This window comes from Zychaea mexicana (genome assembly GCF_025766255.1).
Source record: "Zychaea mexicana strain RSA 1403 chromosome Unknown BDB00scaffold_8, whole genome shotgun sequence".
NCBI lineage: Eukaryota > Fungi > Mucoromycota > Mucoromycetes > Mucorales > Lichtheimiaceae > Zychaea > Zychaea mexicana.
This window is the reverse complement of record NW_026516671.1, coordinates 385,111-399,640: the sequence shown is the minus strand read 5'-3', so window position 1 is coordinate 399,640 and position 14,530 is coordinate 385,111. Positions and strand designations below refer to the sequence as shown.

General features: G+C 43.3%; 4 protein-coding genes across 4 annotated transcripts; 1 reads left to right on the top strand and 3 right to left on the bottom strand.

Moving 5' to 3' along the window:
* Window positions 1-4,825: 4,825 nt before the first annotated feature.
* Window positions 4,826-6,611, bottom strand: BDB00DRAFT_803558 (uncharacterized protein). The gene is given in 6 exon segments (XM_053122031.1): window positions 4,826-5,147; window positions 5,292-5,424; window positions 5,440-5,445; window positions 5,478-5,550; window positions 5,616-5,933; window positions 6,023-6,611. 6 exon segments carry the CDS (start codon window positions 6,459-6,461, stop codon window positions 4,914-4,916), a joined length of 1,203 nt encoding a protein of 400 aa, XP_052983937.1. The 5' UTR covers window positions 6,462-6,611; the 3' UTR covers window positions 4,826-4,913.
* Window positions 6,612-6,689: 78 nt separating this feature from the next.
* On the bottom strand, window positions 6,690-8,002 carry BDB00DRAFT_803556 (uncharacterized protein). The gene is made up of 5 exons (XM_053122030.1): window positions 7,695-8,002; window positions 7,506-7,673; window positions 7,350-7,428; window positions 7,212-7,317; window positions 6,690-7,145 (listed from the first exon to the last, which is right to left on the bottom strand). Exons 1-5 carry the CDS (start codon window positions 7,987-7,989, stop codon window positions 6,951-6,953), a joined length of 843 nt encoding a protein of 280 aa, XP_052983936.1. The 5' UTR covers window positions 7,990-8,002; the 3' UTR covers window positions 6,690-6,950.
* A 233-nt stretch (window positions 8,003-8,235) lies between these two features.
* BDB00DRAFT_868270 (uncharacterized protein) lies at window positions 8,236-9,590 on the top strand (the record flags this gene model as incomplete). The annotated part of the gene is made up of 2 exons (XM_053126450.1): window positions 8,236-8,377; window positions 8,473-9,590. The coding sequence occupies 2 exons, from the start codon at window positions 8,236-8,238 to the stop codon at window positions 9,588-9,590; spliced, it is 1,260 nt and encodes a 419-aa protein (XP_052983935.1).
* Window positions 9,591-10,494: 904 nt separating this feature from the next.
* Window positions 10,495-12,597, bottom strand: BDB00DRAFT_803545 (nucleoside transporter-domain-containing protein). Its single transcript, XM_053122029.1, has 6 exons — window positions 12,574-12,597; window positions 12,326-12,511; window positions 12,167-12,209; window positions 11,935-12,074; window positions 11,610-11,830; window positions 10,495-11,516 (listed from the first exon to the last, which is right to left on the bottom strand). The coding sequence occupies exons 1-6, from the start codon at window positions 12,586-12,588 to the stop codon at window positions 10,646-10,648; spliced, it is 1,476 nt and encodes a 491-aa protein (XP_052983934.1). The 5' UTR covers window positions 12,589-12,597; the 3' UTR covers window positions 10,495-10,645.
* Window positions 12,598-14,530: the final 1,933 nt, after the last annotated feature.

The following is a 14,530-nucleotide window of genomic DNA, read 5'->3' as shown; positions in this document are numbered from 1 at the left end:
CCGACTTAGTGACTACTCCGCATCCAGCAGTCAAGCATCATCCAACGCCACATCTATTCCCAGAGCAAGTTCACGCGCCAGCAGCTCGATACCCAGCAACAATAGCAGCAGCAATAACCATGGAGGAAAACACAGTAGCGGATTACGGCGACCATCGGATCACCACATTGATCGAAGTTTTCGCTCTTCATCAAGGATAGGTGGTGGTAATGGCACTACAGGTACCTCAGGGGTAATAACAACAGCAGCAACGGCATCGACGACCAGTGGATCGCGATTAGCAAAACGTGCCACACATGTTCCCTTACCATCGTCGCGAGCCGCACCCAAGCCGCAAATGGTCACGTCATCACGGTCGACAGGATTGTCCAGCACTCGGCTACCGTCGCGCGCGAGCCACATTCCAGCGCCACGGGCGAGTGCGGCCTCACCCGAGCCTCGATCGCCTACACTTAGTCCAGCGCGCAACAATAACAACCGGCCACGCTCGCCGTTTACAAGTTCACGCATAGGGGGCATTCGCAGCCCTACACCGACGGGTGGCGGCAATCCCCGAAACAGTGTCTTTACTTCTTCGTCCGATAGACGCATGCAAGAGAAAGAGAGTTATAATAGTAGTAATAATAATAGTAGTAATAGTAATAATAGCCATCCCAGCAGTCGCATTGGTCGACCCCCTTCTGCAGCAGGCAAAGCCCGGCCAACAGGATTGCGTTCTCCCAGCGCAATAGCCAAATCTCCCACCTCAAACCGGAGAGGAGCTGCATGATGATGGCGAAATGGCCCTTTTTCTTCTTCTTTACCCTGTTACAAAAAAACACCACAACATATACTCACTTCATCACACACACTAACACATCCCATACAGAACATTCGTATATAATTTACCTATCTCTTTTACCCTTTTCTTTCTCTTACATCATGCATGCTTGTTTCTTTTTCCTTAAAAAAAATAAAAGAAACCCGAGGCTTTGAGGTTCTACCAGGTCTCGCACTTTAAAGTTCAAACCGTATGGTACCACAGTTATCACTGCTCACCCTGGTGCTCTTGATTATTCCATGATTAGAGCAGACTGGTGTGTCGCTAGTCCTCAAATATGTACTGCAAACTAATGTGATATGGTTTTATATTGGCAGTACCATATATTTACACACTTGAGAAGCTTAACTTCATCTCGGGAGATGCCCAAATGAAAAAGAACGGGAAAAAATTCAGTTTGTTTCTCCTAAGCACTCGCACCCGTAGCCTGAATAGTTTGTCTTTCAAGCACCAAAGAAACGTGCGTATAAAAGCACAACAGCATCAACATATTTGAAGTACATCAGATCATTTACCTGTACATACCATCCGGTGATACTCTCTGAAATAAGGTGCAACGGTAATATTAGCGCTGTTATACTTTCTTGTTGCAGACCTGTTGGAGATCAAAGTATCTCTAGGTCTGCTCGTTACCGATCAGCGATGCAGGAGAAGATAAAGTCATGTTCGATCCCGCGAAAATGAGTACCACTAGGCAGGCCATAGTTTGTAGTCTAATTGGCATCTTTAGTCAAAAGATCAGCGACCTTTCTAATTCCGTCGAATACTAATCGCTACGCTAGCGGTAGTAGTCTACTTGACCTCATGTTGTGACGGAAGAAGAACGTGCGATTATGCGGCTGTAATGCATAGCGATGCGCGTAAACAGAAAGGAATTACTTTCATCCCTTTTTTCGTACTTTGTGCTTTAATCATCAGTTACACCGACTACCATCACAACAAATCACACGGACATATACCGAAGCAGTTGAGGCCTTGATTCCGCTGTTGTTCGAACAGGCACAGTTACAATTCTCTGATAAACACAGCGGCAAAAAACCAAAGGTGTCGCATCGCGAAATATGTCCCATTAGAGCATCCCCAGCAGACTGGCTAAAAGCTATTTTCGCGACAAAATTAGCGAGTTTGCTTTCCCAACAGACTCGCTATTGCTGTCGCTATTTTGCGGACTGGCAAATGAATTTTTCGTCGATCCCCGGACTCGCTATTATTTTATTTGGCGACCAAAAAATAGCGAGTCTGCTGGGATTTCATGTCATTTCTATGGTCTTGCTATGTTGGCGGCTTTGAAAAATAGGGGGATGCTCTTATGGCTGCTAGACAAGCAGGCACTGGCGTTGGGTCGGCCTTGACAGAACGACCATGCTATGGTGATTCTTGGCTCCGTGCTCAAAAACGTATGCGGGCGCAACAAGAAACGTGCAATAGAAGAACTGTGCATGCTTGAAGTAAAGAGTCCTAGTAAATCGATCATCAGGTAGGTATCCGTTTTAATACTACTTTTGTTCTACAACTAGGCCAAGGCAGGACGACTTGTTGCATACATTGCTGCAAAGGTCTCCACCTTCAAAAGAATGATAAATGGTCCCAATGGTCGTTTGGGCTGCAAAACAATTTCGGAAGGGCAGCTCGACTTCTATGAAGCGATCGAAAAAGCAGCTTGCAATCAGCACCTTTAGCGTGATCTTTTTGATGCCAATGATGCCAGCTCGTCCAATGCACTACCTGATACTCAGGATGAAAATGTATCTGATGAGGACTATGATGAAGAACTCCATTTCATCGCGCCATCATACGAAGAGATCGAGCTCTTTGTCAATGACACGAAGAAGAAGAAGAGTTTACTCTTTTTTAGGATGAAAATCAGTCGACAGCACTGTTCTCCTTTTACTACATCATATCTCTTAAATCAAAGCCTACATCAAGTTATCACTATTACGTCCACTTACACTTTATATACAATACTACAAAACTTCTTTTTATATTTGCTAGAATTAACATTGATGCTTTTTATATTTAGCTATGACGAGAATTGACGTCTGTTTATTTTACTTGGAAATCGTAGAAACATGCATGGCTAAATTTCAGGCCCCAGAAGAGATTCAACACAGAAAAGGTGGCGTGTACATGCTGTGAGCTTATTTTCCATAAATCCAAATATCGAGTACTGCATTGGCTAATGACTTTGTACGAGTGAAGTCATGATAAGTGCTCAAATTATATCACCCCAGCTATTTCAAGAAAAAGGATTTCTTATATTGCTTTGATCTTATAAATTTTGTGTGGTGAATACTAACGTATATAAAGCAGGTGCGTACACTAGCCAGAAGATGATGGATAGAGCGCTCCGAGTCAGTGCGGCAGCTTAAATTAGTGGAGGGTGCAGAGGCAGTCACCGCCTCGGGCCTCGAGGAACTCTTGCCTGTGCAAATTTTATTAATGCTTTCCCCTTGCTGGAGCATACAACGTAGTTGCCACGGGTGATTCTATAGTGGACTTGCTTGGATTAAATAATGAGACAAACAAGAATGATATTTCTACTTTTGCATGCTGGCGAAAAAGGTAAGGGGTCAGCCTGTGCTTTTTGCATTAAAACGGCTCGTTTCCACAAAACTTTTTCTCTGGTCAAATTTTATGTTTCTACCCAAGTGTATAGAGGACGACGAGACGAACACAATAAAACCAGTTACATCATCATACTCAATCGTTTTGGTCTCCAAAAAGACACTTTTGTCAATGGTTTTTCTAAACCGCTCATTTCGTAAAACACTCCTTCCTTCTACTTGCGTAGGGTTAGCAGGTTTGCATCAGCTTCTTGGTTTTATACCAGCACCGCAGAGCGAGCAATGACATTAACTGCTGTCAGTATTATAGTCAATGTAACATTGATAGTGTTAAACGTAGTGAGACCACTTGATTATATCTAACTCCACTTTAACTTAACCAATATCGAAATGACAGCCGCAAAAGTCATTGGTGGTACTTATCTAACGGTGTCTACTGATATAAAATTTATTGTAAGCAGTACGAATCGATATGAGCAGGAAAGTGATAAAATAGATGTATAACTAAACAGAATCTATTACTATTATTAGTACTGCAGTTGACATATTTCGCTATTAGTAGCAAAAAATAAAGTAAAGAATATCGTACAACATATGAATATCAAGATGTTTTCACTATTACAGTATTTGCTGCATCCACATGTTTTCTATAATTTTTTTCGTTGATATAGCACACTATAATCACTCAAAATCTGTATGAATGAAATAATAAAACCTTTGATCCAAGATCAGTTCTTCATGCTATATATCTGCTTGTAGCTTGGGGCAGTTAGTTTTGTAGGGAGAAGATCTTCTGCACTTATTTGCACCGGTGTAATATATAGGTAGAAGATCTTCTTCACGTGTATAGAATGTTGCTCTGTTTCTGGTAGAGCAATGTGCAGCTCAAAAGCTGTGCGGTCAGAGCCAAAGTGCGCTAAGGTAATGCATTCGCCATTTCTATGTCAATCCTTGTGCACGCATTGTTGGAATTGTGAAAGTGTAATGTTTGTGTAGCACTGGGATCTCTTATGTGTTGCTTTAATTGTGTATATGTCGTGAAAAGTACTGCACGAGCCTCTTGATACCATTGATATATCATCAGCTGTTCTGCCATAAGAACACGCATTAAATCATAAACATGCACAATTAGTTTCCATTTAATTCGGCGGATGTACTGCAATTGTGAGAAATGATTTACTTTGTCATTGTTATCGGGTTGCTTGTGGCAATATGAGGTTATACTTCGCATTGTGTTTATGGTCAATGTATCAATGAGCTTGTTATTATCAATACTAAAAGCGACCTCAAAGTATGCTTGTGTAAAGCAGTAAGTGATATCCTATACTTACTCAATAGTCCTTCCTTTCTTATTTGCACTCATATCATACTTGCTGCAATGTTTCTTGTTATCCAATTCCAACTTTCCAACCCATTTTGAGCAAGGTTCCAGTAATCCAATAATCAGCGATCCTTTTGGGTCGTTTCCAACGTGTCTCCCATATATCGTACAGCAACTAGTAGTATGAAAGGTTCGATAAGTGTTTAGATTATTTCGATACTAATCTAATGCTTCCAGTTTCTAAAGCTTTTGCCAAAGCATGCTTTTGATCGCGTTTCAACTCCTTGGTTGGTTCTTTGAACTCGACTCCATCAGGAAGTGGTAGTACCAGTTCGACATAACGATCCTCGCCCTTCCGCAGAGCATTCCATGGGACGCTGGTGGTGATTTTACCAAACTCTGGAGCCACTGCATCTAATAATATGCTTGGAATCATTTTTATCTAAATGAAGCACAGGAAACACTTGCTTTAAAGGGAATTCACTTCTGTTTGGATATATTCCTTTATTTTGTCATTGGGTCCTGTGAAGTCGATGTTATAATTAGCATTTCTGTATATGTGCGCTCATAATGAATGAGGAGGTACCTTTATTACGTCGTCGTTTCTTGGTAGGACCACAATCTTGGCGAACTCTTTCGTCCCCATTGTCACTTGCACGATTATATATGTACTGAAGATAGTCTGCTTACTCATAGTAAGTACATTATTGATGCGATCACTTATTGCGACTTACCAGTAGCTGGAGAACGTGATTTGACAAATAAGTCAAACTTTTCCTGAAGCCCTGCGTACTTGGGACCTTCATTCAAAACTTGGCAAAGGTCCCAGAATTCCACTCCCAGTTCTGTATGCTCTTTATTAAACGCGACCAGTCTTGAAAAAATAAATAATAATTGATAAAGAGTATACCTGTGCCAATCGATCTCCCCGTATCCAAACGGCGGGCTTGATTGCCTAGAACCTTTGGATATCCAAAACAGACAAAACCTTCAATACCAGTTACTTTCTGGATATAGCTCAGCTGCCTGTTGATAGCTTTATGAGCTTCTTCGGCGTAGTTTAGCCGAAGCTGCTGGCTTTTTTGAGTCATAGCTTTTGGCGCTATGTAGCCTTCAAAGCCTGCTTCAAGATTATGCTCCGTTGCTAATTGTTGGAACATGGGACGTTCATCCCTGCGCGCTTGATACTCAGCGCCGTAGCGTACGTTGCGCTGCTGGATCGTTTCTTCTATAAGAAGAGTTGTATTGAAAAGTTAGTTTGACATTTACAAGAATGATAAACAATATAATAGTGTTAATATTCATATCGACAGTGACCTTCAGTAACTCCATCTTGACGGAGCCGATCCTCCTCTTGCTTACGCATCGAAACGAAAAGGTTCCATGAGCTTATCGCCTTGGTGGTGACGACAAGCGGTGCAAGATTGTTCTCACACCTCTTCTCCACCTCGCGCAGAGAAAATCCAAGCTCGTTTGCTAGAGCCACCTTTCTTGCTTCATGTTCAGCCATGAGCTCGGCGCATCGTGCTTCAAGCACAAGCAAGCGAGCCTGCTCTGCTGAATCCTCCTCTGTTGGGGTACGCGATGGTTCCTCATGCAGTCCTTGTGGATGTTGGTCAACGTCTACGTCCGTGTTGTTCAACAACACCATCTCGCCAGTTTCCGCGATTCCATTGATCTCGGCAAAACGAAACTGATTAGTTTCACCACGTGTTGTGGAATGAGTATGAGAGAGAGTAGAGAAATGGCTGTCCATAATGACGAGTAGGAAGAAAAAGAGTAGTGGTGGAAAACTCGATAGGCTACGCGGCCTCTGTATTTCATCCCGAAAGGCATTCAGTTACAGGATCCTGGCACATCCGGTGGATTCCGGTGGTTCTCAAAACCGATTTCTGAAAATTTTTGGACTGTAACCGGGTGAAAATTAGCTGCGCCACCTAGTCATTCTCCGGGGAGTGTTCCTAAAACTACGACCTTGCGGCAATTTTTGGTTCAAAGAACCACCGGATTTGCACGGATTTGCACGGCAACTCTTTTCAAGTTGCTCTTTACAAAAACATACCGAGTTAGCTTTCCTCACTTCAACGGGAGATTGATCAGCGGCCCAATGCTTATTGATATGCTTGTAAGAGGGATAAGCATATGGCTCACTGGAATCTTCTTTTACGTGGGCGAATCTGCGTAAAGAAAAATTGCCATCAAGAGCGACAAGGAAGGGAGATGATGTATCTGGATCATCATACGCTTATACAACGATACTTAAGATATTGGAACAAGGAGAAGTCGCTACGAAGGAAACTAGTACCTCAAAGACGCATGCTGGACAAATGTCACTAGCAACAAGTCCATGGGCTTTTTCCAGATCATGGTCGACCATTAAAAGCATCTTAGCAAATGCAGGAATGCTTCTAGTCAAAATGTTTTTGATAGATCTCGGTGCCTGTGTGGATTTAACTTTCATTTAGAACGCTTTTCAAGAACATTGTCAACTAAACCTTAGTTTTACCGAGTATTCATATTCATCCACCACAGCCGATGCTATGGCTGTTACTGACTGTCTCTGTACCAATTGTTGACGAAGGTAGCTTTTCATTACATTGATATGTATATAGCTACTTCGGGATTGACAGGTGATCCTGGGAACATGTGTTGCTCCATAAGAACAAGAGGCAATGAGAAACCCTCGCAGGAATCGCAAAAAGGAACGCGTATTTTGTCGATGCCTTGTAGATTTTAGATATATAAAATGCTTAACGTTGAAACTCTTCGCTCCTCTTCACTACTTTTCTCTTTAACTAACCACATTTGAAAATGCAGGTAACGTTTGCGGTTTTCATACTATAGCATGTGCACCGTCTGGATCCCACAAGTTCCAGCTTGGTCAAGTCGACAGGATGCCGACCAAGACCACAAAAAATATGCTTTCTTAAGCAAAGGCAAAAGGAGCACAAAATCAGTCGCAGTGATGCTTAAATGATTAGCTCGAGACGTAGTACATCTGGAGCTGCAAGAAACGGTGATGGTGGAAAAATTGTGCGCCGTTTCTTCTTCGGGATCAGGGCCGTAATCAAATCATCGGCGTCGTAATCGTCCAGCTGATCCTCGGCATTATGGGTGGTCATTGGACCTGCGCCCACAGTCGCAACCATAGTCGAAGTCGATGACGACTGTGTTGATCCGGTAGATCCCTTTGCCATTAGATCTGCTTTCAAAGGTGAAAAACGATTGAACTTTTTGGTGGGTTTGACTACTTTAGCCTTCCCGCTGGCAGTGACTAAAAGCATGGGGGCTCGACCACTTTTCTTCACCACTGTGCGATTTTTTTTTCCAATTGTATGCATGTTGTGCTTAATTTAATGGCTGAATGTAAAGCTCTATTTATTGAACTCTTATTTAAATCAAAAGCAGCAAATAGGTTTATCTCCCCGGAGAATGACTAGGTGGTTCAGTTGTAAATGAAAATAAAAAGTGCCCCCCTTCTTTCCTTGTTCTTCAACCACCACTAGCCACCAAAAATACATATACCAAAAATGGCCGATACCTTAACAGTACAACAATTACAAGAGCAAGTTACCGACATGAAGCGCAAGCTGCTGGAATGGGAACGTGGCTTTGCTGAACGACACAACCACAAGCCTACCATTGAGGATGTCCAAAATCGACCTCACGTTGGTAAATTTATTTATTTTGTCGTCAAAGAAATCGCGTGCATGTGTTTTTTTAGCTACACTTTGACGAAAACTCACTCCTGCGTGTGTTTTTGTTAGAAAAATATTATCTCAAATATAACAAAATAAAAAGGAAGCTCAAAGAAGCTCAGGCAACACAACCAAGTCCACGGCGAGTGGAATTCGTCCATTCCCCCAGTCACCCACGATCACCGCACAATAGACTATTACGCACACAAAAACAACAGCAACAAGTACAGCAACAACGCATGGCCGTTAAAGAATACCGACCACGGCCTTTGGTATTTCCCACAGACGAAAAGATCAAAAATGCGATATTGTCAAAGAGCAAAATTCGAAAACAAGACAGTACAGAAGAAGAGGAAGAGGATGTACCAGAAGAAATCCGAAACGAAGCATTCTGGTTGGACGTATCGGTCAAAGAACTGCAAAGACTCAAGGGAACTGATCTTGACTCACAGCAAACACTGGAGGACGATAATGACGATCTCAGATCGCAGCGAAAACGGCAAGACGGTAATGGTGGCGCGGACGGACAAGATCCAGCAGAAACGTTGGATGATCTGTTCAATGATCAACCTGGCAATGAGAATTGGGTCAATGACGAAGGGTTGGGTCCGTTGGCAGCCTATACTCGTCAAAAGCACAAAAGCAGCGCGAGCAACAACAACAAAAAGAGAAAACTGTTGCAGGATGAGCAGCTCAAAGAAGGACGACGGAAGATGCGAGCCATGTTGGACGGATATATGCCGAGAAATTATGATACACTCACGCCAGCGTTGGCGGCTGAACGTCAAGCCAAACGAAACCGCGAGAACGAGCAGCAGGATGACAACAAGCCACTGCAGCTTGCAGCTGCAACAACCAGATTAGACGAGACGGATTCGGATTTCATAGTTTCGCGGCGAACATATGCGCCTTTGGTGCAAAGCAGGGATACAGGGTTGTTGCGAAATAATCCCGAACGACGGGCGCGTTTGCTTGAACAACTCGAGGCTGGTACACTCGGCATGCCTAAATCCAAGCCGACCTCGCCCACAGGAGATGATGGTACTGTTAGTACTGCTACTATCACCACCACTACCACGGATGCAGCCATTACCGCAATTATTACTTCTCCAACTACAACCGTTGCAACTGAATTAGCAGAAGAGGAGAATTCCGTCATTGCCACTACTGCCGCCACATTGAACTGATAATTGTACCAATCTCTACTCTACCTCCCCCCTGCAGCGCCACCCATACGACGTCTCTGTAAATATAATACTAATCTCATTGAATATAACAGTAATAATAAAGCTTTAGGCATTTACATACACAATAGAGGGATTTATTATCTTACAACGAAGGATTTAGATGAATGGGGAGATATACAATGAGTTATGCTAGCGATAGCGTCGCTTTAAAGGATATACAAGTCGCTTTTGGTACACATATCGTTTCCAAAACTGTCGAATATAATGCACGCATTCTGCGAGCCACGACCAGGATGTTCGATGAGATGGAAGGTGGTGGATAAACACAACACTCTTGTCGCTGCGGGGTGGTGTAATAAGACTTGGCTCAGGTGGCGTTAGCGTGCTTTGATCTCGCAACAAGTACGAGGAGGATGTGTCTTGCGGCGGATGCGGCAGACCACAGACGAGACAAGCGGGTGGATCGTATACGGGCCGATGATGGAACGATGAGGCGGGAAGGGTAGTTGATGCAGGTGTGGGTGTTACGGTTGTTGCTGCCGAGACGACGAAGGTTCGATTATTAGTGATAGGAGCAGGTGACCACATGGCCAGCCCGCTGGTGAAAAACGGCGAGTTCATCGAGAGAGAGGAAAGAGAGAACCAGAGAGCGGAGGTTCGGGAAAGAAGTAATTATTGTTTGTCATTTTCTTTGTATTATATATCATATTGCATGAATTAAAATTTACGAAATCACCAGCCCTCCCACATTTGGCGTACAGCAAATGCGAGCATTGGGCACTAAGACATCCGAGTTGTTCTCAAACCTACTTTTGACACCCAATTCTCCTGGTAGACTTAGGAGGCAGGTAACACGAAGATTTTTGGGACAATTCGCCGCACAATGAATCGTCCAACCAGATTACAAGTTGTTCATAATTGGATTCGAAGCGGCTCTTCATCTGACATTCCATTTATTCGTCGACTTGTGGGAAGAAGAGCAACGCTGTGGTTGTCATTAGGTATGTACAAGAGAACAAAATTATGCGTGCATGTATATATTCTAACTGAATTCGCTATATCATCCATCGAACAAAAAAACTCATGCCGCCTCCAATGGCCAATCCAGCCACAAGCGAGAAGCTCATTACACTTCCAACCAACGATTTTTCGGCTGCACTCGTAATCGACTCCTGCTGGGGTGCGGCCATCATTGTTAAGCTGCCTAGCCAGCCGTTGCTCACAGCAAACATCCAGATGAGAAGGAAATAAACCACATCATTGTCAATCACCACCGGCAGCGAGCGGTCGCTGGCCACAACATTGCAAAACAAAAACGCCGGCACGAAAATCGTACGCAAGACCGAGAACCACGCCAACAGCTTGGGTTTGAACGTCCGCATACTGTCGTAGATGGGCAAGGTCCGCCCAACCCAGTCTCCGACATTGAACAGCACAAAGTGGAATGCAACAAACACGTCGTCGTCGAAAAATCGATTGCCTTGCGCTTGTGGAGTATGTCGCGAGACTGATTTGATGAGCGCAGTGATGGAGGGGAATAGCATCAAGGTAATTACAAAGACATAGCTGACTGCAAACACCAGTCCGCTTGACTTGCGAACCACCGCCACAATCGATAGTTCCGATCTTGGAGAGGAAGAAAAGTATCGTTGCTCGTCATCGTTTTGTTCTTCTACGTCTTCTTCGTCGTCAAGCGCAGAGTTAGACAGGATCGCTTGGTCCGTATTCATTTGTCGGATATAAAACGGTTGCCGTACAACAAACATCCGACCGACCAGTGCCGCCACCGTAATCACAAATGCTGCCATAAAGTATAAGAACGCTGATCGGGTCACTGCTGCTTCATCCGGTGCTTCTGTTGCAGATCCTGCAAAGGCGCTAAGAATGGATGCTACGGCCACGGCTACGCCGGCAACACCTTGGCCACTGACAGACAGAATCGTAGCGTTTCATTTAAGCCCATTTCTCCCCATTAAGGTCGCATCTCTCGCGAATATTTCTATGCTTATGTTTACATACCTCATTACAGCTTGAACGTATCGTGGAGGGAATCGACATGCTTCTGCAAAGACTGCAACTTGAAAATAGCTGGTTGTTGCACCAGTGAAAACGAGCAGAGCCATGGTGAATGCGAAATACGTAGCGCCCTGCATGGAAACTGCCACTGTTACTGCCGTGATACCAAAAACGGCAGTATTGGCCAATGCTGGCCATAGTACATCCACACGATATGTTGATGACTAAATTTTATGCAAAAGGTATAATAGGATGTGCGTGCGTGTTAAAGCAAATCCAAGATTCCGACACTGATCTTCTTCCTCCTCTATCAGCAGGTTTACGTTACCTCGCTCTGTTTCCTTAGTAAATATGCGAAACATAATAGGTTCGTTGCAGTGAACGAAATCGAGAAATAGTTTTGGAACGTTTCATCATAGGAAGAGCCGGCAAACCGCTTTGCGAAAAACTCGGACGCCGTGATAAATACTGTCAGTCCCCCCACCAAAACAAAAGTCAGTATTAGCCTCCACTTGTTCAAAGTAGTAAGTAGTAATGTAAGAGAAAAGAGAACAACTCACCATTCCATGGTAGCAGCATGGCTACTCCATAAATGACAAAAATCTAAATTGCACATTTTTAGTAATTTCCTTTCTCCTCTTTTTTTTTTGTGCCGACTGCATAATACGAAAGGTCAATAGTAGTAGTAGTATTAAGTAGTAGTAGTAATAGTATATTACCCAATATACAAGATTATGCGCATCGTTGTGTCCTTCAGCATAAGCTTCGAGTCGCTCAATGCTGTGGCTACTTAGTAAGCTCTGGGATTCATAATGCTCCTCTGGTTTCCGTGTCAGCAATCGCCGAAATTGTGATTTGTATTTCTCAAACATGACAAGAAAAAAGAATTGAGAGCAGGCGCCCGACTGCAGCAAAATTTATATGAGAGTTTAGATCTTGCTTGCAGCATGCCAGGTGACACACATACTTTTTGCTCATGCATTCCCGCCCCACCTCTGCGATATGTATGGGCTTTAGCATTGATTAAAGGCGCATAATATTGTAGTAGCTAGTTTAGCATTATCTGGGATACACGAACACTTGTTAAGAGCACTATAGATACACGGCTGATAGATAGATTATAGTCTAGCCTTCAATCACTATGAGCGCCTGTTTACTTTGCTGACACATCACGTGGCGTCTACCATATAGCTAAATTCACCAATGGATCTCACCGTCCACATGCGCGCCGCGCGGGCCGTTATCCGATGCGCACCATGAAAAAAGTAAAACACCGAACGAACCCTTTCTTTATACATTAGGGACAATAGTACGAAACTACTTACTCATAGAAGCCTTCTGATCACTATTTTTATAAACCTTTTCTTTTCTATCACACATAATTCTTCAAAACATTTACAATTTAACAATACCGATAAAGTATGAAATGCCGGTGCTGGTGTACAAATAGATGTGAAATAGGCATAAGCAGCGATCGGATAAATTAAATACAGTCGTTCCCCGTTAAATTCACACCCGTTAATTTTAAACCCTCACACTTTTTTCACACAAACTTTGGAAGTTCACGCTAGAAACTTATTAAGGGTGTCAACTGGGATGATGGAAAATTATAGTTAAAAACACTAGACTAAAAAGAAAGGGACACGTAAAAGCCTGAGTTTATCGACACTGAAAACCAATCGTCGTCGTTAATAGAAGAATTTTGGATCTGAAGCAGGTCGACAGATCACTCATAGTTTTTATACGGTATATAAAATCGCTTTAATGCTATTAAACGTGCTGCTGCCAATTACCGAGTTTATAATATAGCTACTGTATACCAGTCGAAACCTCTGTTGCACACTGTGGCCGAGGAAGAAAAAGAGCACATATAGCGAAACCTAGTAAATTATGAGGAAGGCATAAGTCCTATTTGTAGGCTAAGAGACTACAACGTGGAAGATGAAGCTGCATTCCACGGACATACCGAATAGTCAGTTTGAAAAATTCAGCGGCCCTCGCAATGGCCACAATACTGTAATCTTCTGCTCCTTCCGAGCATGGCCGAGAGACTCTTCTAGCTATAGGTAGCCGTTCATAGTTCTAAGGAGCATATGATTTGTTAGGTCTCCAAAACGAGGTAGTTTCCTCTTTAACCTTACTTGTTTCTTTTTTGTGGGCTTTTCAATAAAATTGTTTTAAAAGTATATTGCAAGATACACACGTCAGATCAAGTCCATAACAAGTTCTAAAAAGCTAGCAGTAAAAGTCAACTCGACCAGAAGAACGAAGACAGCAGGAAGGACCAAGTAGGCAACAACTCTGCTTCCACTGAGAGGCCCAAGGTCAACAGGATAATCGCGCTTATCATGATTTAAGTGGGACAGGCTTGAGAACGAAGCTGATGTATACACTGTGACATAAGCTTTAGAAGCGCAATTGAGCTTCGTCGACTCTTTCAATATGAATGTCCAAGCCGACCCGATGATGACATTGATGTTATTGAGCGTCCTGTTACTTCCGCGCATCTAAACGACAACACCCGACCAATTAAGCGAAACATCACCCTTTTAAAATACTTGTAATTGAACAAACCTGGTCAATATCAGTGCAGAATGTGCCTCAAAGATCTTTGGCATGAGTCAGCTGCTTCATACCCACATAGCAAACCCAAGAGTTCAGATGTCATGCTTGCTGAGGGATCGCACTAAATCGTCCGTGCGTATAACCACGAGTCGCAAAACTGCAAGGCCCGCTTTGGTCCTGAGTAGTTAGTGGATGCTGCACAGCTAGCGACTGGGTGTGTCGTTTCGGATAGAAGCGGAACTGGATACATAGACGAGGTTTAAGATAGAGACGGTGATATTCATACCACCGATGGTTGTGATAGTGTGGCGGCAGTAGTAGTACTCACCGATATTTCTGCAACATATTTTCCATGCAAC

Bases quoted from the DNA above. Each gene is read 5' to 3' on its own strand.
- BDB00DRAFT_803558 (XM_053122031.1), bottom strand. From the start codon at position 6,461: ATGGACAGCCATTTCTCTACTCTCTCTCATACTCATTCCACAACACGT. The intron at 5,934-6,022 runs GTCACTGTCGAT...CTCTTCTTATAG, and splicing joins TCAAGATGGAGTTACTGAAG to AAGAAACGATCCAGCAGCGC. The intron at 5,551-5,615 runs GTATACTCTTTA...AAGAGCATACAG, and splicing joins GGGGAGATCGATTGGCACAG to AACTGGGAGTGGAATTCTGG.
- BDB00DRAFT_803556 (XM_053122030.1), bottom strand. From the start codon at position 7,989: ATGCTTTTAGTCACTGCCAGCGGGAAGGCTAAAGTAGTCAAACCCACC. The intron at 7,429-7,505 runs GTTAGTTAAAGA...AAAATCTACAAG, and splicing joins TACCTGCATTTTCAAATGTG to GCATCGACAAAATACGCGTT. The intron at 7,318-7,349 runs GTTCCCAGGATC...ATCCCGAAGTAG, and splicing joins GTTCTTATGGAGCAACACAT to CTATATACATATCAATGTAA.
- BDB00DRAFT_803545 (XM_053122029.1), bottom strand. The intron at 12,210-12,325 runs GTAATATACTAT...TGTGCAATTTAG, and splicing joins CGCATAATCTTGTATATTGG to ATTTTTGTCATTTATGGAGT. The intron at 11,831-11,934 runs GTAACGTAAACC...CATAAAATTTAG, and splicing joins TACTAAGGAAACAGAGCGAG to TCATCAACATATCGTGTGGA.